Source organism: Anser anser (assembly GCF_964211835.1).
Source record: "Anser anser genome assembly, chromosome: 9".
NCBI lineage: Eukaryota > Metazoa > Chordata > Aves > Anseriformes > Anatidae > Anser > Anser anser.
The window spans coordinates 28,116,083-28,143,214 of record NC_139729.1 but is presented as its reverse complement, the minus strand read 5'-3'; the positions used below and the strand labels follow the sequence as shown (position 1 = coordinate 28,143,214).

General features: G+C 43.3%; 1 protein-coding gene across 1 annotated transcript; it reads left to right on the top strand.

Annotated features, from left to right (window-relative positions):
* Window positions 1-10,228: 10,228 nt before the first annotated feature.
* Window positions 10,229-25,330, top strand: LOC310904013 (uncharacterized protein). The gene is made up of 8 exons (XM_083848162.1): window positions 10,229-10,241; window positions 12,713-12,854; window positions 13,101-13,158; window positions 13,239-13,305; window positions 14,227-14,302; window positions 21,313-21,433; window positions 22,817-23,002; window positions 24,662-25,330. Exons 2-8 carry the CDS (start codon window positions 12,718-12,720, stop codon window positions 24,755-24,757), a joined length of 741 nt encoding a protein of 246 aa, XP_083704288.1. The 5' UTR covers window positions 10,229-10,241; window positions 12,713-12,717; the 3' UTR covers window positions 24,758-25,330.
* The last annotated feature ends 1,802 nt before the right edge of the window (window positions 25,331-27,132 follow it).

Below are 27,132 nucleotides of genomic sequence, written 5' to 3'. Positions count from 1 at the left end.
CTTGCCTTTTCCTCCTACCCTTCTGCCTCTTCTGCATTCAGAAACAGATGAACTCTGTGAGCCTTGGAGTCTGGGGGTCACTGCAGAGGCACGTGGTCTGCGTATATGAAAACACACACATTCTAATCCAAAAAATGTAGCAGTTCTGTACTTCTGGAAGCAAGACGCCTGTGTTGCATTGGCATAAGTACTACATCGTGCTGCAGGAACCGTGCAAAGAGAAGCATTCGTTCCTTCAGATTGCCCCACCCTCTTGAAAAAAGCTGGAAATATTTTCCTGAAATCCAGAGGTTTGATGCAAAATATACCATTTCAGTGTGCTCAGGAATTAATCTATTTGCAACTGTTACAATTTTTGTTCACTTCATACGGGGTCTATTTCCAATCAGTATCTTTTGAAAGACTGAGCACACTTCTAAAGGGCTTTTGTGATGACTCCTCACACTGCGCGCGAAATTAACTGGAAGTTGATCCAGTAGCGTGTTGAAAAACTTGTAACGGGTAAGAAGGTAAATACTCAGTAGAGGCTACAACTTCTTTCAAGGGTAGGTGTTAATTTTTAAGTCCAATGATTATCCTTAACAAAAAGGAAAGAATTGTTTAAAACACTCAGGAAAATTTCAATCTGAAAAATAGCGATTGCAGGACTTGGGGAGGAGTATGATAATTTATTTCAATTACCAATGCAAAATAGGTCATATGTATCTCTGTGCTTCACCGTCTTGTGAAAAATTTAACATAAGAAGTTAACATTCAAAATGTGGTGTTACCAGATTTTGATTTATGCGAGCTCTCCCTGGAGTGCAGCATGCCCGTCCCTTGTCCTGCTGCCCACGAAGCCGTGGCGGTTAGCGCTGCTGCCCGTCCCTGCTGATGGGTTTCTAGCAAAGCCGAAGTAAGCCCTGACTGATGGGACGGTGCTTTGCCTCCTGCAGCGGCTTTGTGAGGCCGTGTGGGTGGCTGGGGAAGAACAGCTGATTGCTGGCGTGGTGTGGAAATACAGCAGGAGTTTTTCTTCTAAAGTGGTGCAGGTAGGTAAGCATTTAAACAGTCTGTGTGTGTGCAAGGAGGAACCTCCGTCACCTGAAGCCTTCAGGGCCGAGTGGCTTTCTCGGAGACGCACCAGGGCTGAAGCTGCGGTGCCGCTGTGCTGCGCTGTGCTTGCTCCCCTGCTCCTGATGGTAATGGTGGGCGGTCGTGTCTGCACCCTTCAGAGCTGTGGAACTCGAGACCCTCAGCACGCTCTGGTTGTGCTCTCAGCTTGTGAATGTGACCTCCTTCACCTCCCTTCCACACCCGCCTACTTCTGCTTCCTCCCATTCTGCCCCAATTTAAAGAAGAGGGGTTGAGCCCGTATCTGTGGGTGCTTAAGAAGGAAGTAAATGTTCTCATGTGCACACCTGAGGAAGCTGGGGCCTCAGCTCCCTTGCACACCGCAGGAAGCGGGGTCGCTGCAGGACGGACGGCTGCACTGCCGGGCCCCGCGGGTGTTTGGCCCAAGGGCAAACCTCTGCATGGCAGCACCGAGGGGTGAGCTCAGGAGCTCTGCACAGAGGTTACAAATCCATCATTTAAGTTTCCAGTCATGGGTTGTTCCAGCTGATGGTGATTTCACTGGGCGTAGAGCAGGTGCCACATGACAAACACAGCCGTGATTTAAAAACATAATCTAGCCAATTAATTGAAATTCAGTCAGTCTGAGCACGGCACGTTACAGGTGTTCTTCAAGCTCTGTGCAACAGCAATAGCACCTCCAGTCTCTAATTTTAAGCAATAAACTCTGATTAATGCTTGAAGTTGAAGCATTCTAAAAGTAAAATGGATCATTCTGATGAAAAGCCGTCAGTACGCTGTGGGCTTCCTTCAGTCTGGTAAAAGGTTGGTGTTTATTGAACCTGGAACGTAATGCTAAAGGAAACGTTTAGAATTATTGTTTACAGGCTGCTGATTTTCACCACTTACTGCTCAGGCATCTTGAGTAGATGCACATTGTGATTTTTATGTATTATTAATAATATTATTATTTATTTTAATGCATGTTTGTGCCATTTTTTGGTGTTGGTAACGCATCCACTGGTGAGCGCAGCGAGGCTTCTAATGGTGGCTGACGGGTGGTGTTTCCCAAGAGCTCCAGCCTTCCGCAGGTTGTGTATTGGGGTGGAGGTTGAGCGGGAACAGTGCTATGGCTCTGTATTTGTTTCTCTGTAGGAACAGATTTCCAGACAGGGCTATCTTGTGGCCTTGTGTTCAGGGCACCTTCTGGATCTGTATTTGCACCAAGTCCTACGTCTTCATGGTAAGTGTGCCTGCCTTAATACAGCAGTGCTGCTTGTAAAGCTTTGTGCAATGTCAGTGCCGGGAGATGCTGATAGTCAATAGTTCTCTGCTAAAGCCTTAAAGGAAAGCACATCCAAGCTCCCAGGCAGACCTAGCAAGCTTGCGATGTGGGAAGTACCTACGGAGCCAGAGTCTCTCATTCCTCTAACCTGTGCACTTGGATCACACGGTGCTTCTCAAAATACAAAGCCTGTGGACGGGAATGGGCTTTGGGCAGCCTGAGATGACTAAATGGTATCTGGAGAGACCTCGGAAAGCAGGGTCAAGCTTTGGGCTCCTGGTCTGAGCCGCAGCCACGCGTGCTGGTGGAGCACCTGTGCCAGCGCAGGCAGGCTGTGCAGAGCAGGAGTGCACGTGGAGCAGCTGCTTTCGGAAGGTTTGCAGCTGCTTAATTCACGCTTGGAAACCAGGGCAATTTGCTTCGTAAAAGAAAATCATTGTGGTTATTATACCCTTTTTCTCAGCCATACTAATTTCCTAATATGTTTTAGGAGTTGGCATTTATGTTTCTTCATAACAGGATAAAACAAAAAATGGCTGGTGTTTCAGAGCCTGTTAGTGGAAAACTGAGAATAAACATACACTTTTAAAAACTTCTTAAATTTAAACGCTGTCTCGTATGAGTTGCATTTGAATTGACAAATTCTAGATCGGATTCCTAGCAGGCACTGCGCTAGGTGCATGAACTCTTCCTGGTAGCAAATCCCCTTCCAAAAAAGCTTTGGCTGTGGGCAGACGATAGTCCTGGGCGCAGGGAAGATGTTCCACAAGAATGTAGGTGATGCTTTCACAGCTGAGAAGTGCTAGCCAGTGATTTTTTCTGTATTGGTTAACAAGGTTTGTCTTGTTGCCAGTGCTCACTTTTATTATCCACACTCTCCTTTGGGGAATATCCTAAATAGCTGGAGTCAGTTAGCACTTCTGCTTAAAGGATTTTGCAGTCAGGATTCGCGATTTTTTCAGCATCATAAAAATCTGTGAGGGACTAACATTTTTATAAAGACGAGGCTTTGTACCATTGTTTATGAGGATGGTGAACATGCAGTAAAATGCCTTCCGCATAGATTATACAGTCAGCTGGTTACAAAGTACATTCATTTCATTCGTTCTTACCATTTGTTGTTCGCCCTATTATTATGAGTGTAGCTGATATCTGAGATCAACTATTACATGCTTAATGCTTCAGTAATATGAATAACTCATTTATTTTAAGGGAAAAAAAATCCAGCTTTAATTTCCTTAAATAGGTCTTCATAATAACAGCTGTCTACACAGGTGTTCATTGATAGGTGTATGTATTAAGTTGTTTTTCTGATTTGTTTGTTTGTTTGTGGGTGTCGTTATAGAAATGCCAATTCATTCTTTCCTTGTCTGCTCTCGACAGACGTGGCCTTCCAGCTCAGCTGGTGCAGCCTGACCTGTCTGCAGCGCTCACTGGGGGTAACGCAGTTCCCTGCCTGGGGGGCAAGTCAGGGCAAGGAGCATGGGAAGAGGAGGTGGGGGAAGTTCAGAAATGGAAACGGATGTTATGTCAAAAACGGTGTGGTATGAAACCTCAATTTTTTTTCTTTACACTTAGTTTTCACATAATGGAGCGGAAAATATTTTGTGCTCAGGAAGTTTCTGGAATTTCACTGTGAAATTTCAGATACGGTATTTTAATACTTCATGCCATCTAAGCAGAAATAGTGCATGTGTTGTTCCACTGGTGTGCCAACAAATTAGTACATGTATCTATATATATATATTAGTCTGAAATCATGACTTTCTACATCGAATATGCATATTTCAAAGTGTTTGCTTTCCATGTCTGACCAAAATCCAGATGTTGCCCGCAGAGCAGCAGCGTCACCTGCCAGCTTGCCTGTCCTCCTCTGTGTCCGGCTGGACCTTGGGGCTGCAGCATCTGCCCGCCGTGGGGCTGCCCTGCTCGTTCTGCTGGTGACAGGAGCTTGTTCATGGGAAATTTTGTTTTCTGAACTGGAACGAGCTTTTTCAATAGGAAGATGATGCATGGGGTCTTTCTCCATCCACTCATAAAACCATTCTTTGAGGTTTCTGGGTAGATCATGAAAGCTTTCTGTGCAGTATTTGGATGCCGACTTTGAGTGCTACAAATAAGATGCTCGTCCCTAGATCGTAATTTGGTTTTGGATGGAACTGGAATTCGTCAGTTGATTGACTGATGGGGAACCAGTGGAGGGACTCCCCACATAGATGATTCAAATCTTGAAGGAAGTTCCTATTTATGGTATATTCTTGGTGTTTACTTTAATCGTGTATTTGACCATAATTTACTTTTGTCAAACATACTTGTTCTGGGAGTAACGCCAGGACAAAAATTAAAGGAAATTAAGAAACCAGCATAAACCAGCCCTTTCTGCTCCACTCCAACTGTTCTCTTTATTTTTAGGGTATTTGTCTAATTAAAGAAATTGGCAGAATCTTAGCCCCATATACTTCATGAAGTTAAAGAAAGCATGAGCTTCAGTACAGGAATGTCACTGTGTCTCCAGGCCACGTTTTATTGGCTTCAGATCTCTTAATATCATTTTCTGTCCCATGTTTCCTTTTCTTAATGGTGCTAATAATCTCACAGAAGCATCATTTCTGAGTCCTTTAAAAATTTCCTCATCACATTTCATAGTATAAGATCCTTGTTTGCCATTTACTTACTACTCTATGGAGTTCTCCTAAGACACGCGAAACATGCTCCAAATGTCCATCCTTACAGCATGGATGTTACATAGTATAATAGCGATAACTTTGTAGTTATTTAGTGATCACTAGTACTATTTTTAATATTTTTTTGTCCTCCTGAGCTCCTGCCAACTGTGCTGTTCCCACATTTCCACACCAATGTCTGCTCGCCCAGGTGGTGCTGGGCTTTGCGCCGTGCGGCGCCGTGCTCCGACAGCCTCCTTCAGGGGGCCGTTTTCTCTCCGCACGACGTTTGCAGTTTCTGAAACTGATGGTTCCTTTCACACACGGCTGGGCAGGCAATTTATGTGCTGATCACCATAGAAACCCGCAGATACATCACTTGGTCAAACCGTTTCCATATTGTATCAGCCAGGCGGCATTGGAAAATGCAAATAAGGGATGTGAGAGAAGGTTGGTGAAAACGGAGTCTCTTTTCTTCATGGCACCAGTGTCAATGGCATTCCAAGCCACCCGCGCTCCTTTTTGGCCTCAGACCCGCTCTCTCCCCAGGTCGTGCTGGGGTCTCCGTGCTGTGGCGCCGAGGCTGCTGCTCTGCCCAGCCCGGCTCGTGAGCGCCGTCCCGTTCCTCCGCTGGCTGCTTAGGGCTGCAGAAGATTTCATTGCTGGGCAGGAGGGCTCTTTTCCTGCCACGCTGCATTATTTACAGCTAGCGCAATGAAGGATGCTAGGGAATATTGAAAAAGGGTTTGCTTCCCTAAAAAAATGAAAAGGCAAGGGAAAGGCTGGTTTATCCTTGCATAGCGTAGATAAATAGTCAAAGTATTAGTGATTACAGCTAGCTTGCAAATTAATACAGGGAATCTTTTAACTGCAGTTCACCCTGGATGCTCTGTGCTTCCCTTGGCAGCAGGAGCTGTGCTAATTCAGGTGTGAGCAGGAGTGCGCAGGGCAGGGGGAAGCTGGCAGGAATGAAGAGCTGCTTCTGTAGGAGAACAGCAGGAAAGTGCAGGAGGAAGGGAAGGAGGTTTGGTCTAGAGCACAGAGATGGCAAAAGGGGAGACAGTCCTCGTTACTGAGGAGTCTTTCCGGCAGTTCTCGTCACCAAAATAAAATAAAATAAATCCTTGTCCCCTTGCAGAGCAGAGGAGACTGCAGGAGTGCTGGGTGGGCAGCACGGCTCAGGGCACTGCTTTTACACAGCTCAGGCCTCCGCTCCCTGGATGGGGTAAGTGCGGTTTTGGGTGTCTGATGAAGGCTCTGGTTGCCTCTGAACACCCTGGTGTTCACAGCAGCCACCCAGCGCCGCTGAAGCCGCTGACCTCTCCCAGGGGAGGCAGCACGCTGCTCACGTCCGACCGATCCTCAGCCGTTTCCTCGGGGCACCCGTCTGTCCTGATCCTGGCACTGCATTTTGAGGATTTCCCCCTAATTACGAAGGTGATAAACTGCTTGGAGCTAACTGTAATAGAGTGAAAAAAAACATGTAGGAAGGAAATAAGCTTACCAGAGAATGGTGATTGCTTGTGTAAATGGGTAAGCGTGGGGTGGGGGCCGTGTGCCAGGTGAGAGAGGATGTGTGCAGGTGAGGGCATCCGTTTATGACGTACTGTGGGTTTTTCAGAGAGCTTAACAATTCACTTTTCTGTCAGTAATGTTGTCACTCGCACTCCAGCCAGCTGTAAATGCCGTAATACCTCTTCATGCGGCATTTCAAATGGCGGTGGTGAGCTCAGCCCCTCTCACGCTGGCACAGAGCGCAGGGGAAGGAGGTCCCAGATTCTCCCGCTGCGGTTCGTGTTCCGCAACACACCGAAAACCTGTGCAGCTGGCAGGCAGCGCGCGTGGGGGCAGAGCTGGGATGCGCTGTGCAAATCTGGCTGCACTGGACCAGGTTTTGCAGTAACCACAGGAGACGTGGTACGAGGGAGGTTCTTCTTTTAACTTCTCTTTTGAATACAGCAGTGAAAAGGGACTGAAGCTGTTCCTCAACCTGAGCTGAATATACACGGTTTTTTGCATGGGGTTGGGAGGATGCTGGGTAAGCGATCAAAAGTGCTTTGTTTTGTATTTTCAAAACCAAGTTTCATCTAGGAAGTGCTAAAAATATTTTGCTTTAAGACATCATATTTTCAATTTCAAAATTGATCTAAATTTCAGTCTGAAACTGCTACAACAAAAATCAAAATATTTCTCATATTTTTCTCTCTAATGAACTTTTTTTTTTTTCTGAGCAACCTTAGATTGGAACTTCTACTTCCATGTAGTTTGAATTTTTTTGTTATTTCTTGATTTAACTACCAGTAGAGAAGCAGATAATTTCTTCCAACACAACATTGTGATAATTTTAGGAAATCTGAGTCCTTTCCCATGAATTCAGTATTAGCAAAGGTTTTAATGGTTTTTGTGGTTTCCATAACGTGCTGTTGTTTTTTCCTTCTTTTTCGCTAAATGACAATCCAAAATTCTAGTTTGATGTCACCTGTCAGATGCTGTCATTCAGAACTGGTTGTGTGAATATTTGGGTCTTATTTCCACAGGAAGATTTCTTTCCAAAAGAATAGTTTTCCTTTTTATGTATTTGATTTTTAGAAATATATCTTAATGGTGTCTGAATGTTTGACATTATAATCACTTTTTCCTCTGTCAAATAGAAATTAAAATCATGCTTATTGCGTCTTATCAAACTCATTCTTTTCCTGGTTTTGAGACGAACTGTTAAAATTCACTTACAATACTGTATTTTTTTAATCAGCCATGATTTGACTTTGGAAGTAACTCAAGAGCTGGTATGATAAAACCAGCCTACTCTGGTGCCATTTCAGTCACACTGTGGTTTCCTCTGCATGAGGCAGCAATATGATTTATTATTTCTGCTGGTGACAGTCTTCCTTTGATAGAAAACAGGAAGGAGTTTGATTTTTTAGAAGACATACTGCATGGACGAATAAGGTTTGCATAAAGTGAATGTTTATAGATTCTTTGTTCAGATTGCGCCCATATAATATATACTATATTTCTGGTGACTTGGCAGTCATCTGGGAGCTCTGCATAATAAACCAGAAATTGCTGCTTCATATGCATAACTATATATGCACATTCTATTTAGAGCGCTATGCAGCAGAAATTTAATTCATATGCTCCTATCGCACAATGCTAGGTGATCCTGACTATGGTAAATAATCAATTAATAACAAAAAAGATATTTTTTTTTGTCTCACCAGGTTTTTCATATGGATGTTTATGAGAAGTGCTGTCTTTCTAAAGGTTTTCTTTGCTGCTTGTTTCATGGTGTTCGTTTTTCACAGAATCACAGAATTGTAGGGGTTGGAAGGGACCTCAAGAGATCATCTTAACTTATTGTAGGCAGAACCACCTCAAACTGCAGGTTGTGTGCTGAGCTGAGCTGAGACATTTTGTACATAGGCATATGCTGGCTTGCATCTGGGCTCTGACTCTTAAGACAGAGACTGGTTTCTGGTCTGTTGAAGCTGGCTTAATGCTTTGCTTGTTAAGTTTGCTCTACAGAGCTGCATCTCTATCACATAATTTGAAGTTTGCACACAGGAAAGATGAGGCAAAGATGGCAGTTCCTGGGAATGTTCCTCCCCACCCCCAAAGGGATGCGTTACCACTGCAATTTGTTCCCAAACAAACACTCACGTTAATTTGTTTCATGTCTTCCAAATCTCAAGTGATCAAAATATTACAAGGTAAATATTTTTATTACCAGCCCTCTTCTCCCCATTTTTTTTTTTAATTTGACTTAAAGTCTAAACTAAAGTCTAAAATCAGGTGGGCAAGGGCAGCTCTTCTCCTAAATGCAGTCCCTACAACTGAAATACCTGTTGTACCTTCTACATGCAACGACCATGTGGGTGGTGCTGCGATGCCTTTCTGCTGGGGCTGGGGCAGGTGTAGCATAGACGGGGAGCTTCAGGACATAACAAGGAGACCTGTGCTGCTTGCTTCTCTGCAGATACAGCTATGACTGACACCTGCCGTGAGGCTCAAAAGACATGGGAAACTCTAGGATGTGGAGTTGAAGTAATGTATTTTATTCCTTCTAATAAGAAAGAAGACGTGAGTAGACTTTGGTTGTGACAGAACTAAAAATAATTCCTGCAGTCCTGTGAGCAGTTCGTCTGGCAATGGAAGACTTTGTCTTGGGTAGGGACAGAGAAATCATCTGCCGTCCTCGAGTATCCTGTTGCTGGAAGGCCTTCTGCTTTCTAGCAGAGTAGTTTCCATAGATGTTTCCCATGGTTTCATCTTAGTGGCTGTAGGAATACCTTCCCACTAAAACGGCACGTGAGGTGTAGCAGCACGCTCCTCACACCGTTCCTCTGCCGGGCTGCCGGTGCTGGCGCAGGGGAGGGAGGCTTGCTTCCATCAGCAGCCGACGTTCCTCCTTAGTCCCAGGAGGACATCGTGGCATCAGCGGGATGCTGCAGGGGCAGGGTGAGCTGGCAGCATGGCATTGCTGCTCGCACTTCGCTGACTCGTGGTGTGGTTTGAACCATCCCAGCTGCTGGTTAGGCTGGACCAGGGTAAATGGGGACAAAAAGCTGGCTTCCCTTCCCCTCCTGTTGCCAACCACCCCAGATCCTCAGGAGGCGTTGCTGGTGCTCTGTCCGTGCCTGCCTGGGTGCCTGGCAGGTGGGTGAGCGCGGAGCACGTCTGAATGTGGCAGCTCGCAGAGATTTGCTTTCCGGACTGGGTAGTGAATCAGCCTGGAAAAAGCTGTTAGAGGAAGATGGTGCAGCTTCCCAGTCTGCCTGTAAATACTAATAGGAGCGGAGAAGGCTGCCAAGAAACATATACCCTCACAGCCTGGTTTCTCTTGCCTGCAATACTCCCGCTGAGCTACAGAACGCCGAATCGGTCTTTATAGACCTGCACCAGGCTCATCAGGGATTTGAATAAAAATAGATCTTAAATGATACCATCGTACAGCAGCGAGAAGTTTTAAAGAGTTGGGATGAAAACCCTGGCAGTCTGCAGCGTGTGCAGAGCCCCTTGTTTCCTTTTCTGCCAACAGCCCCGCTGGGTTAAAGAGCACCAAGCTGTATTTAATGATCCAGCTCAGCCTGGTGGCCGAGCTGCGTGCTCTGCCGTGCAGCGCGACTGGGGGGGGCTTTGGTTACTGGCAGAAAGAACAAACGCTTCCTGGCCGCTTTGTGCAAATGCCGCTCTGCTTAGCGGGGCTGAGCAGAGGTAGCTGCGAGCACAGGCCAGGGAGAGTAAGTCCTGTCTGAGCGGGGCTGCCAAGGGAAACGCACAAACGGTGCTCAGCCAGGGCGTGGGGAAGCTGCTTCTGGGCTTGGCGTTCGGGGGGACTGGGTTTGGTGGCTTGTTTTGGGCTTTGGTTGTGTTGTGTTGCTTTAAAAAAGCAATACTAATTTTGAAGAAAAAAAGTCTTGGTCACTGTTAACTATGTTGAAGGAGGTTTTTATTTATTTATTTATTTTTTAGAGGTAGCACTGTGCAGGGGCTTTGTGCTGCCTCATTGTCCATCTTTGTAATGGAAAAAACTAGTTAAAAGATTATGAAGTTGAAAGTGTGGATCTGGGTTCTTTTCAGGGAAACCTCCCCCTGTTTCACAGGGACCAGATGTTGTCCTAACTTCCAGCATTTGCCATGTCAGCTTTACTATTTCCAGCTTTCGGTATGCTGCAACATTCAGAGAGCAGTTTTGTGGTTTCAGGGGTTGGTTGTTCTTTGCAAATAAATAAAATAAATAATGGGCTTCATGGGCCCAAGCAAGGTTTGTATAAATTTAGGCCTCTTTAGTTTCCTTAAGGTGATTGTAAAGTTCAGAATTACAAAATGTGATTTAAAAAAAAAAAAAGAACAATTTCTTTTTCTTCCTACAATGTGTTCTCTCAGGCTTTGACATACAGCGAAGGTAGCTTTTCAGGGATTGTGTGAAATACTGGTGTTACTCGAGAGATGCTGCACGCAGCTGCAGGACGCCTGTGTCGGCCGGCCGGGCGCTGCCCCTGCCCGGGGCTGGGACCCGGCCAGGAAGGAAGGGTGGATCTGCTCGAGACTTCCTCTCCTGCCGCCCGCGCTGCGGCTCTTGCACTTCGCTTGCTGCTACGGGGGTGTCAGAAACGTGGGACTTAGGCCGAGGCTGGAAGGGTGGCTTCATGTCGCGTTCGGCACATCAGCCTCAGGGAAGAGCGAGGCTCCCGTGTTCCAGGAGACGCACACGCTGCTTTCACAAAACAGGCGTGATGAAAAGGCGACTCCTGAGGGTTTGCTTTGGCTTCTTTTCCAGTTTATTGCTAAAACTGCAAGGAATGAACAGGCTGTCGCTGGACTTTGTCAGAGGTCCCCCTCTGCTGCCGTGTGCTGTCTGTGTGCTGGTTGTTTTGCCTGGGCGATGCCCTGCATCTGGCATGGCCCGGTCTGTGTTTCAGGCCCACACGTGTGTTTTCGGCCTTACGCACGTGCGATGAGCGCTGTGCGGGACGAAGCACAAAGGCGCGCAAGCACTGAGAAGCGGGCTGTGCGTGCCCCGTGCCGAAGGCCGTCCTCACGGTGTTACTGCCCACAGACAGGCAGCAGGGTCTCGCTGAAACGCAGCCGAAGCCGGCCGGCTGCCCGACGTGCCAGCCGTGGCCCACAGGGCCGTGCCGCAGAGACGTGGCCGTGGGCCTGCAGCCTGTGGCTGGGAAGGCAGGCAGCGGCACGGCAGGCGGCAGCTGAGGGTGGGCACCCATTGCACCAGTGCCTGTGCCAGTCACACTGTGCTAGAGTCCTTGCTGGTGGCTGCTCTCAGCTGTTCAGCTTCCCGCAGCGCTCAGAGCTTGTGCAGTTACCGAGTGCATGCACAGCAGCCGGGAAAATGAGGTCTGCATTCGCACCTTGACTTCCTCCTCCTCGAGAAAACAGCTGAGATACTGGCTCCTTGAAAGCCATTGCCTTGCTGCTGCAACATCTGTGTCTCCTGTCAGCAGCTGCATTCACAACCCTTGTAAGCTTTTTAATCCCTTTTTTTTTTTTTCTAAATATGCATGGCTGCAGGAAGGATTTTTGCGGGGTATCTGCCTGAGTTGCGTGGTGTCTGCTAGGTCACCAAGGTGTTTGCTGAACAGGTCGCTGTGGCTGGATCCAGACATCTTGAGTAAGATAAAGAAATAACATAAGAAATACACAAATATATAAAAGTGCACTGAATGTATAGCATATGCTGTCAAAGTAAGTGTGTTGTTTATGTGAAGTGGGTTGTTCTGGTAGCAAACAGGATTGCTGTTGTTAAACCATATTGTTCTTGGGGAGTTATCTTTTGGAGGGGAAGGGAGCAAGGCTGGTTTGGGAATATTTCCATTTCTGTTTGTCTAAGCTAGATTGCGTTTGTGCAGACAAAGGGGAATTCTGTTAACTTTGTGTGCCTTTTTTAGTTTGCCTGATACAATCTGGCTGTTGTCAGACGTGGTCACATAGAGCTGCTCTTGTGAATCTCATAAAACTGGTCCTCTGTCATCTGACAGCTTACCTCGGGCTGAAATCAAGTTCTGGGGAAGGACATATGCTCATACAAGTCAGAAAGCGGGCCATCCACAAGCAAAACTTAATGTTAAGGCTGTGCTTAGTGTTGTGCAACTGGTACTTGAGCAATGAATGAACCGTGTAAGATCATCTGATTACTACTGTCAGCAGCTGAAGAAGCAGCCTCGTCATGTGTTCTCTTTTTCTTTTCTTGTAGGAGTGATGTGGAAAAATGCAGTCATTATTCAAACAATTATATATTATGTTTCTGTAAATGTACAGTTCAGTATGAACTCTTCAGTATGGAATACAAAATCCCCTAAAAGCGCTCAAAAAAAATCACATTTTTTTTCCTCTAGGTACGTTCATGGATGTCTTTACAACTTTTTGTCTACTAGTAAGAGATCTTTTGATTTAAATATGTGAAAGTATGGTTTCATTTGGGGGGGGGGGGTCTGAAAGAAGGTCTGGAATCCAAAGGCTTGTCCAAACGTCCCCCCAACTCCAACTTTTCCTGCCTTATTTGTCACAGTCAGGACAATCCCACAGTCCACCCAGACCATTTTTTTTTCCTAAATACTACTTTTTTTCTTTTCTTCTTGCAGCTGGTTAGTGGAAGATGGGACACCAATTCTGCTGCCAGCCTCTGTTGAAAAGGATTTGGTAGGGTAGAGCTAAGGAACCTAAGCAGCCTGTTTGTCGCTGCCTGTACCGCTGGAGGGTAACTTGGCTTCTTCCAGCAGCTTCTCGCGCTCTGGCATTGTGGGGGAAACTGTATATTCCACGCCGAACAGACCTGGATGGATCCAAGTAATTATCTCAGATCTTTGCTAATTGTTTCTATTCTCTCTCTTTTGGGCTTGATCCTAAGGAGTGGGGAGCACCAGTTATTCTCAGCCCCAGTTAATTGCTTCTGGCGATCCTGTTTGATAGCTCTAGGTTTATTGGCTTTCCTCCAAGTTTGCTTAACTAACAGTGCTGATCAGAACAGTATGTGAAGCTATGGATGTGTACTCAAGCATTTTCAGATCTCATTTAATTTCTGAGGCTTAACAGGATTTGTCAGGCCAAGTCATTTTCACCAAGATGAGTGACAATCACCAAGGAAATAGAGAAAGGCTCATTAGAGCAGCAAATTCAGAATTATGCATAAAGAAGCAATAACTGGTCCCACTAAATTCCCTCAGCTCTTTGACACCAAATAGCTCTCTTAATTGAATGTCGGGAGGGAGTATTTTTTTGCTCGTCTTTCCAAGCAGAAAATGATCAAATATCAACGAACCAGGACTGGGCAATTATTTTCCGGGCCCCGCTGTCATCTAATGCAAAAGTACTCTCCAAATATAACAACAGAGTGCAAATTTCTCCAACAGGCTTCTCTCCATATTTAGGCTGGAGGTGACGTATTTGTATTATTATTTTTTTCATCCTGAGTGAAGAGTTTGAAAGCCTGTTACTGAAAATGAGACAAAGGATTTATGGTTATGTTCCTGGCTCTTAGAAGTATACATCACCATGCAAACAATGCCAAAACTTTATACACACATTCTTACAAAGCTTGAAGTACTTGTCCACTGCTCAGCGGGCTGTTGGGCTGGGACACATCTTTATCTGCAGTCCCAGGTGAGCAGGCTGTGTCTGTCTTAGGGCCCGTCTTACGCTTGGCTTTTAAATATTTCTGTGTTAATGAAGCTTTGTTCCTCCTGACGTTATTGCTTAACTTTCCATGAGCTCGCTGGGGGTGGAAGGAAACCAACACTACAGCTGAGCATTTTGATGATCCAGGAACGCGCCAGCCAGCACCTCAGTAAGTACTGCTGCGAACAACTTCTTTTTTCCTAGGCTTGGTAACTTTTAAATGGATGGTACTGGCCTGAAAATTTCTGGGAAATCTGTGGGGTGTGCCACCATGGAACCCCACAGAATTCCTTGGATAAGGAACTTAATGCGACTTTAAACAACATTTAATACTTTGTCTTTTTCTCATTAGTGCCTTCTTGCTTAAGAAAAGAAACATTTATGATATTTCCATGCAAGTGAAGGGCTGCATTGCTTCCAGTTCCATCTCAGAACAGCTGTCTTAAAGCTGAAATCTTTATATCACTATTGGTAACAGCATTTTAAATACATTCTCTTAAAATAAACTAATAAAGAAAATCTTAAAGGTCTGTGTTTTACACAGTGATTTGTATATCTTATGCAAAGATATCTCACAAATCCCTGAAATGAAACAAATAGAAAACACATGTTGTATTGCCCAAACCACTCTATTGCCTCATTCTCACTGTAACATGACCTACAGTTCTCTCCATGGTGAGTGAAAAATCTTTTTATCCAAAAGAGTGTGCACGTTGTCTCTAGCTGGATGGACAGTCCCAGCCCTGGGAATTGTGTGAATGTGTTCTTTGGGTCACTAGATTTTCTGCAGAAAGAGGAAGAACCTGCCTCTGTTGATACAGATAGTTTTTCTGACTTCCATCATTTCTGTTTTTCACTGGGCATGAACAGTAGAAAGAATTTTTGTATTTAAATACATCCAGAAATTGTCTCTCCCTGTTCTCCGATAGCCCCTCTCCTTTCCAGCCCTTGTACATTCCAGTTACAGTGATGTGAGTGAGAAGCCCGACACAAAGATTGATCTATACTGATCAGCTTCTTCACAATGTAAGCTGTGAAGCTGTTGAACCACAGAATCCCAATTAGAAGTTGGTCAGATTGTCATGGTGTTTAATTTGTTTTACATAGTTGTTTTCAGTCTTAAACCTATTGATTTTAACTCACTTCCAATTAAATTTATTATTTTTACCAGATGAGTAATATTTGAACTTTAGATGTGTATGCAACTTTATTTCATGGGTGTAATGATTCGAGATGGAGAACTGTTGACACAAACTCAATACCCTCTAGTTAAAAATATTAGATCATTCTTTCTAGCACCATAAGTTCCAGCCTAATTGCACAAGAAATGGATCTTGTCTATCCGTTTTCATTTCTTTTCTTTTGGGGCTTTGGTTAAATACTATGAAATATTCATGTAGAGGTGAAAGAATTCATCTCAAAAGCTGAAATTATTTTTTTAATACAGTTCCTGTGCAAAAACCTGTTGTACATGTAATGATAACAGGTAACTGCTGCTATGTTCGTTAACCTACGTACCTGTTCTCTGGTGAGTGTGAGTTCAGAGAGAACTGCAGTTAGTGGATGGGTGCTGGAATTCTTCATGATTTTCAAATTGTTTTTGTTCACGTATATTACAACAAATGTATAGTTAAAAAAAAAAACTTGCAACAAAGAGTCTTTTCTCTTCTCTGAAGGAAATCTTTTTCTTCTGATGAAACAATCAGAGAAAAAAGATAATTAGAAAGACTTAACATTTATTTCTTGGAGGAGTTTTCAAAGAATAAGGATCATGATCATCTTCATTCAAAAATAAGAACAGGCATTGTGTGTTAAATAGCAGAATACATAATATTTCGTCTCTTTTTAAAAAAATATTCTATAAACTGCTTTAATACAGCTGGTGAGGAGGCAAATAAACAAAATGGACAATTCAGTTTTTATGTGTATTGCCTGACGATGAGTAATGGCTGGCAGTCCACCAAGCCGGCAGCAGGGATGGAAGGGTTAATAGACGCTGTAGCTATAGGCCCCGATACAGGCAGCAGCAGATCGCTGCTGATGAATTCTGGTAATGATACACGACCTGTAATTATCAAGCAATGCAAGTAACGAGCACAGAAAGGCAATAATGAACAGGGTAGTTTGGAGACGTAATTTAGGTTACAGCTCTGAAAATACGCGAGTCCCGCACCGCCAGCTGCTCAGCTCCAGCCTCCGCAGTGCTGTGCCTTGGAATAAGACTGTTTTGGAATGGACTCCTCCTCATTTAGAACCAAGACCTGTTCTTTCAACCCATTCTGTATAGCTAGAAGTCTGATAATCAGACAGGGAGGTAGTCCTCAGTCCCAAAAGAAGCCTAAGTTGCTGTATTGTTTTGTTGCAGTTGAACTGCTCAAAGGTGCTGCATGAGCTGTGCGTCTCCGTGAGTGGCCTAGTGCGAGCGATTTGCAGCCTGGATATATCTGCGAATAGTTCACCCTAGGTATAAATTTCAGTGTACAGATGGTGCTTTCTGCCAGCCCTGGTGAATGGGCACTTTCCCTGCAGGCAGGTGCCCAGCTCGCCACGCAGCCCGCTCTGGCCCGAGCTATCGGCCACGGGATGGGCACGCGGGATGCTCCGCTTCTACTGGAGCCTGTCCTTTAGAAGAAAAGAATAGCATTGTTTAAACTGTTTGCAGTGTACAGGAACCATCATGGTCCTCTCTTTTTTAGTGGCCAAATTCTTGTGCTTCTTTAATACTCATCATCTTGTTGCCCAAATGCCCTGGGTGGCGGGTTGGTACAAGCGCCTGCGGGCAGAGCGCCCCGCTTCTTGCTGCTGCTGCTTTCACGGGACGGCGCTGGGAAGAAGGAGAGCTCCCATACTGCTAACTCATCACAGAGACGGGCTGATGCTTATGGAAATAATTTTGTGGAGGAAGATTGATGGGAGAAGAAAAAGAAAAAGTGTATCTGCTGACACTGAGACACTTGTTAAATTTACAATTATTTCTCAAAGCTGGTTTAGGGAGAAGAAACAGTCTGCAGCTTTTAAAAAAGAACAAATGCATTTTGACACATCTAATTTAAAAATTTTTTCTTTTTTTTTAAATCTGGTTTGCTTGGCTCATGGCACCTCTTTTATTTTTTCATAATTTCCAACAAATTAGAAGTAAAGTTAGAATAGGAAGCATACCATCTGTCACCTCGTATTCCTTAAAATTGGACTCATGCTTCATTTTGGTTGCAGAACTCCCCCCTGAGCTTCATGTGTCAGCTTCTTTCACAAGCTAAAGACATGCCTATGAAAGGTATACTTATGTATAAGATTGTTCATGGGGTCTTTCATATCAGTTTGACTACAGTTTGTTGATTCATAATTAATAAATAGATCAGAATTGTTCATCGTGACATCATTAGCTGAACCAAGAAGGGTGGGAACTGTAAGTTAAAAGGCTAAAACAAAGAAATACTTACAGAAATAACACAACCAACAATAATACACATTTTTGTTATAGCACAGGTCCATTGTCTGAACTATTTCTTTCTTTCTTTATTTTCTCAAAAACTTCATCTTTAACAATACATAAAATGTTTGCTACGAAATGGGTGAGTTAGATCATTTCTCGGTATATCTGAGAAAGTGAGAGATTCCTTTTTGTAACTTCTAAACCTGCCCTAAAAATTTTAATTCCTTATATAGGTCCTCTCAATACCTTCTTCTTTTAAGTGGATCTTTTGTTCTCACAGTGCTGTTAAATTCAGTCTTCCTGGAAGTTCACAAATAACATGGACTGTCTGAAATGCTGCTGCTTTTTCATTTGGGGAGAAAGCTGCTAATTAATCTGAATGTACTTGTCCCAGCTATAAATACGTGCTTTCCGATACGTACTGTCAATGGCAAGTCATTTAGGTGACATAAATTGGTTTCATGTCATTTCACATCATGCAATATGGCACCTGAAGTGCTAGGATGCCAGCTGCTCTCTGGAGATAGAAAGGACATGTGTGTTCCTCTATTTTTCTTCTTTTTTTTTTTTTTTTTAAATTTAAATCATAGAAAAACAGGTAAAATAGATGTACAATTCAATACAATTTTCCTCTTTGTACTAGTATTGCAGGGCAGCATTGCTGGATTTTCTTTTTTGTTTTTGTTCAAGGGAGTATAGGAAGCCAATGACTGCTCGCTAATTAGAGACCCCATTTGGCTGCATGCTTTGTTTTATTAGACTGTTTGGAGAATGTAATTAGCTATCAAGCCAGAATAAGGCTGTATATCTCCAACCATACTTAATCAAAAAACGTGACTTGGTTGATATTCAGTTCTTGGTTTTAATATGAGGTTGTCCACATATTGCAATTTCAATATCTGCAGGGATTCCCCTCCCTCCGCCCCCCTTTTAAAAATCTCTGCTTGTTCTTTTCACAGTTACACTGCCAATGTTCTGTAGGAAATTACGGTGAGCAAAGCACCTCTGGTGTACTGTCAGGAAGCACAGGTGTGCTTCTATGCTGGATGCAGGATTTTCAAAATTCTCCTCATCAAACTTAACAGAATCAGAATTGGGGAAAGCTCTGTCCTTTGAAAAAAAATTTTTTTCCAGTCATGTTAATCAGGAATCTCATAAACTAGACAACGCTGAAGAAGTCCTGGAAGAGCTAACAACAAGTGATAATTATATTTATGGATCTTATCACACCAAGGCAGATAATTCTGTTTTTGCTGTGCGATTCTAGAAAGACAAGTAAAACAACAGAATATTTCTGTTGCATTTTGTTGCTCTGATTCTCCTTTAGGTATAGGTATGCTAGAGACCAACAAATGAGGGACGGGGGGAGAAATGTTGATTTCTTCCTTTTCACTTGTATCATCTGCTTCTCAAACAAACCGCCATCTCCTTGTTTGTAGCTGTGGAGATCATAAGACCACAAGGAAATTTCACTTGGTTTTAACAAAGCGCTTTGTGCTGAACAGTGTATTTAGCCATGGTTTACCTTTAGATGCATTAGTTGCTCTGAGAACAGAAGAGCGAGATCGCAGTGCCCACATTTGCCTTTGGAAGTTGCTGGCAGGCTGGCAGCAGCAGGGAAGAGAGAGGCACGAGTTTTTGGTTTTGTGGCCTTATTTTGGATAATGGCTGCTGTTTATTTTTGCCTTTTCTAATCAGTATGCTTTCTGGCAGCTTTATTTTTAATGTTATATAAAACAGACATGTGTCTGCCAGTGGAAATAAAATGATTGCACCCAAAGTATTCTAATGTGATACTAAGATCCAAATGGAAAATTTGTCACTGACTGCAGCAGGATTGGGCCCCAGCTCCGTGCTAATGAATTTTGTAGAAGAAAACATACTTGAAAGACTGATATTTCCCAGGTTCATGTAAAGAATATTTCATTGAAAGCTCTCATTCCAGTATTTAAATAAATTACAGGATGTAAAGTAAGCAGCCAGATCTTCACTGTTTTTACAGTAAAAATGTATTTTGCCCATTAGTTGTGCATTGTTTATAGGCACAAAGATGGTAATCTTATGCAAGCTACTGAAAACAATGGCAGCTTGATGTTTCAGTGTGGTAGGACACACGTTGGTATAATGTGTATTGTAATACACATTGTGCACGCTGTATTGTACAGCTTGTTTTTAAGCTAGACAGAAAACTAACTTTTCTAGACAGAATATAACTTTTCTGAAAAGTCTTAGTCTATCCTAGTGTCTCCCAGCATCTCTGAGAAAACAGATTTCTTGTCTGTGTGTTACCACGTGGATGGCCCATTTGAAAATTCCCAGGCAGTGCATATAAGAACACACCACAGCTACAGTTCATCAGCACTGGTGCTGGACTAAGATGGTTTAGAAAATGGGCAGAGCCTGGTGACAAACGTTTTCTTAGCGAACACCCGTGCCTCTGGAACCACACTCGTAGCTTTCTGCACAGCTCTTTCCTTTCTCCTAAGCATCCATCTCCGTGCTGGTCAGCCAGGCTCTGGAGCTCTCCTCAGCAGCTTTCTCCTCACTTTTGGGGAAGAAAATTTTGAAATATTTTTTTGAAACTTAGACTAGAATATAATAAATGTGGCATTTCTTCCACATGCGGCTCCCTTACCTGCTGAGTTCACTCACTACTCCCTTTCAATTCTTAAAAAATTTACCTTATGAAGTATGTAATTACGGACATTTGCATATTATAAGTTTGCTTATTTGTTTTATCTTAACTTCTAATTTTAATACGCAATCTGCTCATGGTCAGAATTAATGCTACTTTTTCCTTGTGGCTATGTTTTTGTAGATGACATCTCTTCTTAAGACGCACCTGCAGTTCCTGAGGATTTTGTGCAGCATCTTCATCCCCTCCTCTGTCCCGTCTTAACTCTTCTGTCATTTATTTTCTAGACACATTTTAATCCTCTGATATTTCCTTTGTGAGATCTGTCTAAGCTCATTTCACACATAAATAACTTCTACTAGGTATCCTTTCATGGCTAACACGTCCCACAGCTTCTGCATCCAGCTGATGTTTTCTCCTCCATTGACAGAGCCGTATTCCACGACCACCTCAGTAAATAATCGTGGTTTCTCCCCATTGTCTCCTATTTTTCTACTGAAAAGAAAGAAGGATAAACGTACAACCAACTCTTCTGTTTACCACCAATGCTTTCTCCAACTTCTCCAGTTCCTGGACTTGTGCCTAGCTCAGCCCTCCCCACCCTTTTGGCTCCGCAGTCCATCAGCTGCGTTCAAAGGCAGGAAGCCTCCCCCACACCCTCTGTCTTACTCACAGCCTAGCCCCAAGCACGCTCTGCAAGCTACGAGCTCTGGCAGACCACAGATGCTATAAATTGCCGCTGAGCAACCCACCGAGCAAGGCAGTCGCAAGCAAATCCTCTCGCCGGCCTCCCTCTGTTGTGGTCAAGAGTTTCTCCGTAAGCGCAGGTTCTGGCTGGTTCCTCTGGCCGTTGCTGCAGCAGAAGTCCCGCGGGGTGGTGCAGGGGCCGCTGCTCCAGCGGGCAGGGGCTGGACCCCGGCGCGTGCGGGTCTGCCTCCCGCCAGCTCTGCCTGCGGCGCTTGCCCTAGATAATTTTTCCATGCACAAATGGTGGTGTTTCCACTACACTTCAGACACAAACAGGAATGCCTTCCTTCCGGGAGTGGTAAACACATTACCTCACCTTGCGATAGCGTTCCTTACAACGGTGTTTTATCATTCCGGGGTGTAGGACACCACGCCACGAGGCTGAGGACTTCCATCCAAGGTCTGTGAGCTCTGGAGCACGGGGAGGAATATCCACACCGTGCCTGTACCGCAGGACAGGGATCTGGCAAAGGAACTTAGAGGCTGTAAGTGTGACGCGTCAGGCTTCATGGAGAAAAAAACGATCCTTTTTAAAGGAATGACAGTAGAGGATTAATGTTTTCCACCATATGGATCTGTGGAATACACCTCATTACGTTACTTTGACAATGTCTAGGTTTTGGCAGTTTTAATACCTTAATTTTCTTCTTATAGACTTCCCCCGAGGAGATTTCTAGATGGCTGGTAGTCACATTAATGAAAAATAAAAAATACTCTTTTAAATACACAAAGTTTAATTTCTTATCGTTAGGCAGTGTATCAGCTCAGGACCTAAACTGACAAGATGTTAAAAAATACCAAATGCCTAATGCTACGTAGGGTAGTCAGTCCTTAGGGTCTGTTTATCAGACCTGGGAAGCTGATTCTTGTGCCTTGATCAAAAACAGCATTTTTCTTAAGCTGCTCCTGAATTCAACACCAGATTATCTGCCACTTGTTCTGCACGTAACTTTTTGATCCATAGTTTGAAAAGCCAAGACAGAACCACATATTTTGAGATACTCAGTTTCTGCACCCCAGATAAAGAAATCCTTTAAATAAACATTTTAGCCCACTGCCATACTAGACTGTGCTTCGTAAATATGTTTCCAGTCCCTGCTGGACCACAAGGAATCTCAGTCTATGACTTCCTATTTTAAATCACTGTTAAGGTAGTGTGCCAGCGCCGCGGTGATGTCCTGCTGAGCCTGGTTACAAAGAAACCCCATTTAGATCTCAACAAGCCTCTGTCTCAACAGCAAGTAAGAACGTTCAGTGGTGCTTAGTGCTTGATGTAGGTTGTATCAAATGCCTGCAATTTTATGTGTCAGTAGGTAAATCCAAAGCCTCTTATTATGAGAAGGGATAATGGCATACAATATGTTAGAAAACAGGAGGCGTGCTGTTAAGATCCCGAAGGCACTGGGAATGCCACGTCCCGTGAAGGCCCCCTTAGTCACGGGTGAAGGGATCTGCCCACGCTCTAGCACACGAGCAGGAAATGAGGAAGCAGCGAGGGCAGCTCAGGGCCTGGTTCTCATCTTCTCCCTGCGAGATTCATAAAGAAATAACCTCATGAATTTCTGACAATATATTCTTGAGCTACAACTTGACAAGAAGAGGTGTTTCCAGAGTGCTTGGGTTGGAGTGCTTTTTAAAATTGCATGCAGTGTAAGTTAAATAAGGTAAGCTAAATAACAAATATGTGCTCATAAAGCATCTTTTTTTTTTTTTTCATTAAAAATGTATTTCATTGAAAATGCATTTAAATCCTACGTAACCCATTTTCTCAAGTCTACAGAATGTAGGCTAGCATTTTCAGCCTGCTTTCCGCACATGCCTAAAACAAACCACCTTTGCAACAACTTGCCGTGCATCTCTTTAAACAGACCCCGGTGGGATCCACGGGCACCGGCTGTCCCCAGCAGCGCTCGCAGCGGGTCGAGACGCGTGGACGCGCTGCGGGGCGCTGGGGGGCTGCGTTCTGCTGCTGCCGCCCCCCGCGAGCTCTGCCGTGGCGTTGCGTGGAGGGAGGACTAAACCACAAAGGTTTTCATCAGAAGTTGCCTAAACAGGTGAATGGGAATTTCGGGGGAGAAAAACTGGCAGCTTTCTGTGGTGTCACAGGAGCAGCGCTGTCCCAGCTGAGCTGCTGGGAGCTAGGCAGGGGGGAAGGGCTGCAGGGTGGGTTTTTTGGCTTTTTTGCTTTCCTGATTTTGGTGGCAGAGGCCTATGTGTTAGGCTGTTTACTATAAAATCCTAGTAGCTATGAAATCAGTAGTAACAAAATTGTTCCTGCTGATTTCTGTAGAGCCAGGACTTTAACTTTCTTATGCTTAGTTTGAAGGAAGGAGGGAACAACCTTTTGATCCAGGCTACATTAATATTTTTAAATGTTAAGTATTTCGTGACAAAACACTTTACAAAATATTTGGGTTTTGTTTACTGAGGAAAATACTGTGTTGTTTTTTTTTCCTTCTGTAATATTTTTTTCTCTTAATCTGCAATTGTGTTTTGCACCACCATCTCAAGCTCAAATAAAACCTTTCTGCAGACCACCACTGTTTTCGAAGGAAGTTTAACATGAAGTCATCTTTCAGGACCAAATTATAGTTACTTATTATTTCATAACAATAAGCCTTTTCATTACTAGTATTTTACAGAATCTTACTGTTGGGTATGAGTCTAATTTAAAAGAAAGCTTTTTAGATTTTGCTTTTGTAGCGTGTTACCATATGTAGACATGGCTGAAGTGCTCGGGAGGCCACGGGTAGGCACGTTTGTACAGCCACTCCTGTAGGAGCGTTTTCGTGACCCCATTTCAGTGACGTGAGTGGACCATACTGTGCTGCTACAGATCAACTGCTTCTGGTTTCTTGTAAAATAACCTTAAACAATTGGAAAAACAAAAGGGGAACAAATGAGATAGAAAGCAGCAATCAGCAAGCACAGGCTCTCTCATTTTTGGTTTAGGTTTTAATTATTGCTTAAAGCAAAACTCATGGTCTTGAAAATTGAGACCTCAGCAGTCTTGCAGCTGAATGTAGCAAGAAATATTTTATTTTAAGAAAGACATGTTTGATTGTTTCTACAGTGTTTTAAAGGTTATAAAAGTCTCTAGACAATAATACTATTTCAAAATGCACTATGAATGCCAAAAAAAAGCTCAGAGATGTTGGTTTATTATGCTTACAGCTTTATGGAAAAATCTTTCACTTTAAATTTAATAAAAGCTAATCATATCGTAAAATAAACAACTGAAGTTCCTGCAAAAACAAAGTATATACGGCAGCAGGCTGTACTAGCTTGCTAATATCCTGGCTCAATGTATAATGAAGCACATTTTCCTTTATTCAGATTCCTGCTTCGGTATAACAGGGATCCCATGGAGAATAATGCATGCATAGATGGCTATTCTTTGTCAAAGATAACAGTTTGTGAAAACTTCTTAGTTTTTTTATGATATTAAAACTGAAAATATTTTTAGCACTTCTCATTTTTCAAATTAAAATATAGTTTTGTTAAAGAATGTCTAAATAGAGATTTTGTCTGTTTGGGATTAAAAAAATACTAAACCCCAGTGTTTCTAATAGGCTATCTCTAACCAAGTCTTTTTTTGTTTGTTTGTTTCATTGAAACTGTTTTTTAAGCAGCTTGAGATTTATGTGAAAATATCTTATACTTCCTCTAAAGTCTCACAACCATAGTTGCACATTTTTTTTTTTTATTCATAGGTTACTAAGAAACATTCCAAAGAGAAAGTTTGTATTACTGACTCTCATCAAGCTAGAACGTCTCTTCTTGTCAGAAGAATTTCAAAGTATAATTAGGACAAAACTGTGCTGAACTTCTTTTTCTAGTGTCATTTAATTTAAATGGTGTTCACTTAAAATCCTACTGAGAAAGATTCTAATTTGTTATGGCTCTTTAACTTGGTAATATAAATAATCCTTAAATATACATGCAAGAGAGAGGTTTTACACAAGTGGTGCCTGTTGCTGGAGTGACTGTTCATTCACATGTAAAGGAAAATTCGATTAAGCTTACTGTGAATATTATTGTAAATAATTATAATATTACTGAGAATAATCCATGTTGAATTAAACTCTGGTTTATGACTGTGATTTCTTCTTCAGACAAAAAGAGGGACATTATGGCTTAAACTATTTGTGTAATGACATGTATTGTTGATTTGTGTGCAATTCACCATGAAATTCTGACTCATGGTCAAATTCAAAACTATTTAGGACTAAGATTAGTTTAAGAAATATAGAAATTTATTGAAACTCAGGAACATAGTAGTCACAGATAAAGCAATATACAAAGCACTGGGAATCAATTGCAAATCAATTTGTTTCATGACAAAAAAAAAATCATTCTTAGTAGCTCAAGATCATTGGCTTAGAAGAATATCAAATCTGTGCTTTCTCTGAAGGTGGACTTCTGCTGAGCTCAGTTCAGATGCAGGTCTACAAGACAGAAGGTTGGCCCAGGTGATACGCAGAGGTTCCTTTCAACCTCAGCTTGTCTACGACTCCAAATTAGGATGGCTAAAAGCAGGAATTGCATCTCCCAGGATTTTTTATGATGGTGACGGTCTGGAACCAAAACTTGGATGCATTGAAATGCTGCGTGAACATTTAGAAGTTGCGAGTGACCGGTCATACAACAAACAATCAAACAAAAAACTCCACAGCATGCAACACGTCAGTTCTTTGTCCTTGTCAAACTTCGCTGTGGTTTTGTCACGGGACACTGTCGTAGCCCCAGCTCTTGTTTTGGATGGCTGACCAGAGGCTTAAAGAACAGGAAAAAAAAAAAAAGGATGCGTTGGGGTCAGACCTCTTTGCTTAGCATGTGCTTCACCGAGACCCTGGGCAGGCAGATGCAGCTCGCCTGGCAGCCCCTGCCTGCCTGTGGGCACCGGCAGAGCCAGCCCAGCGGCGTGCTGGAGGGGCTGGCCCGCGTGGTTGCATTTTCCTTCCCTTAGGTGATACCCAGGTTGAGGGAGAGGTGTTTGTGTTTAGTTACATTACTGAATACTCCTTTCCAACGCGTATGTGACTTGTGATGGCTGCTGCTTTCAGGCTTTCGTACATATTTTATGTCAATCTTTGGGGGTCAAAATATTTTATTTTTCCCTTTGAGACTCATGTAATTAAGAAGCGGAAGCATTTATAATTCTGGTGTTCAATTCTAGTATTCTGAAGCATGATTTACTTGTTGCTGGGAGTATAAGTTAAAAAGAAAATGTCAGACAAGCCCGTTTTAACAGCTTCAGGGTAGAGATGTAAGAAAATATTGCTGGGAACCTTTTGTGTTTCAGAAGGTAATAGTGAGAGCTGCACAGAGCTTTATAGAGGGACAGCTTAACATAAGTCTTCTCTGGCCTGCAGAAATGTGTCAGAATTGTAAAAAGGAAATAGCATCCAGTCAATAGCTAACACCTCAGTAACATTAAATTGTTAGGAAAAAAAAAATTGCTGTCCTTGAAGAACTGCCTGAAAAGCACAAAACACTATTCATGCATCTGGTCTGGGCAAACATAAAGATGGCTTACCAGGAAGAATGTGTAGCAGACTAAAATTCTGTTTAAATCAAATACAGAAAAAAGAAAGGCATTTGTTTTACGCGTAGGGTTTATTTAGGTGTTACATTAAACTGAGGCAGACCGACCTGCTTCTCTGAACAGCTCAGAACGGGCTGAAGATAGAACTTGAGGACTGATGCAGAGTATTTGGAAGGCTAAATATGGTTGACATGAAGGAAAAAAAATACTAAAAATGATTTCAATGTATGAAAGCCTACTCCAGACAGCTTTGTTCTACTAAAATCGCTGATGGAGACAGTCAGGTGATAGTCTGAGATTTTACCTGTGGATGTACTGAGTCAGCCTGCTCGTCCATGCCTTTTACCTCTGAAGAATATCAAGCAGTCGCTCCAGCTAATTCTTCCTTTTCCATTCTTTGTCATCTTTCATAGCTTCCAGTGTGGTTGAGCAACAGCAGCAGAGGCAGTGTGGTCAGAGGTGGCGTCAGCTGGTGCTGCAGCACGCCAGTCCCCTTTCCTGCAGGGCAAGCAGTCTGCCCTCCAGCTGGTTTGTGCTTCACCAGCACCTAAAGATGCCCTCGAGCACAGGTTGTGCAATAACCGAACGCCTTCCCTGACCAATAAATAAACACAGGAAGGCAGCTGATCTAATAAT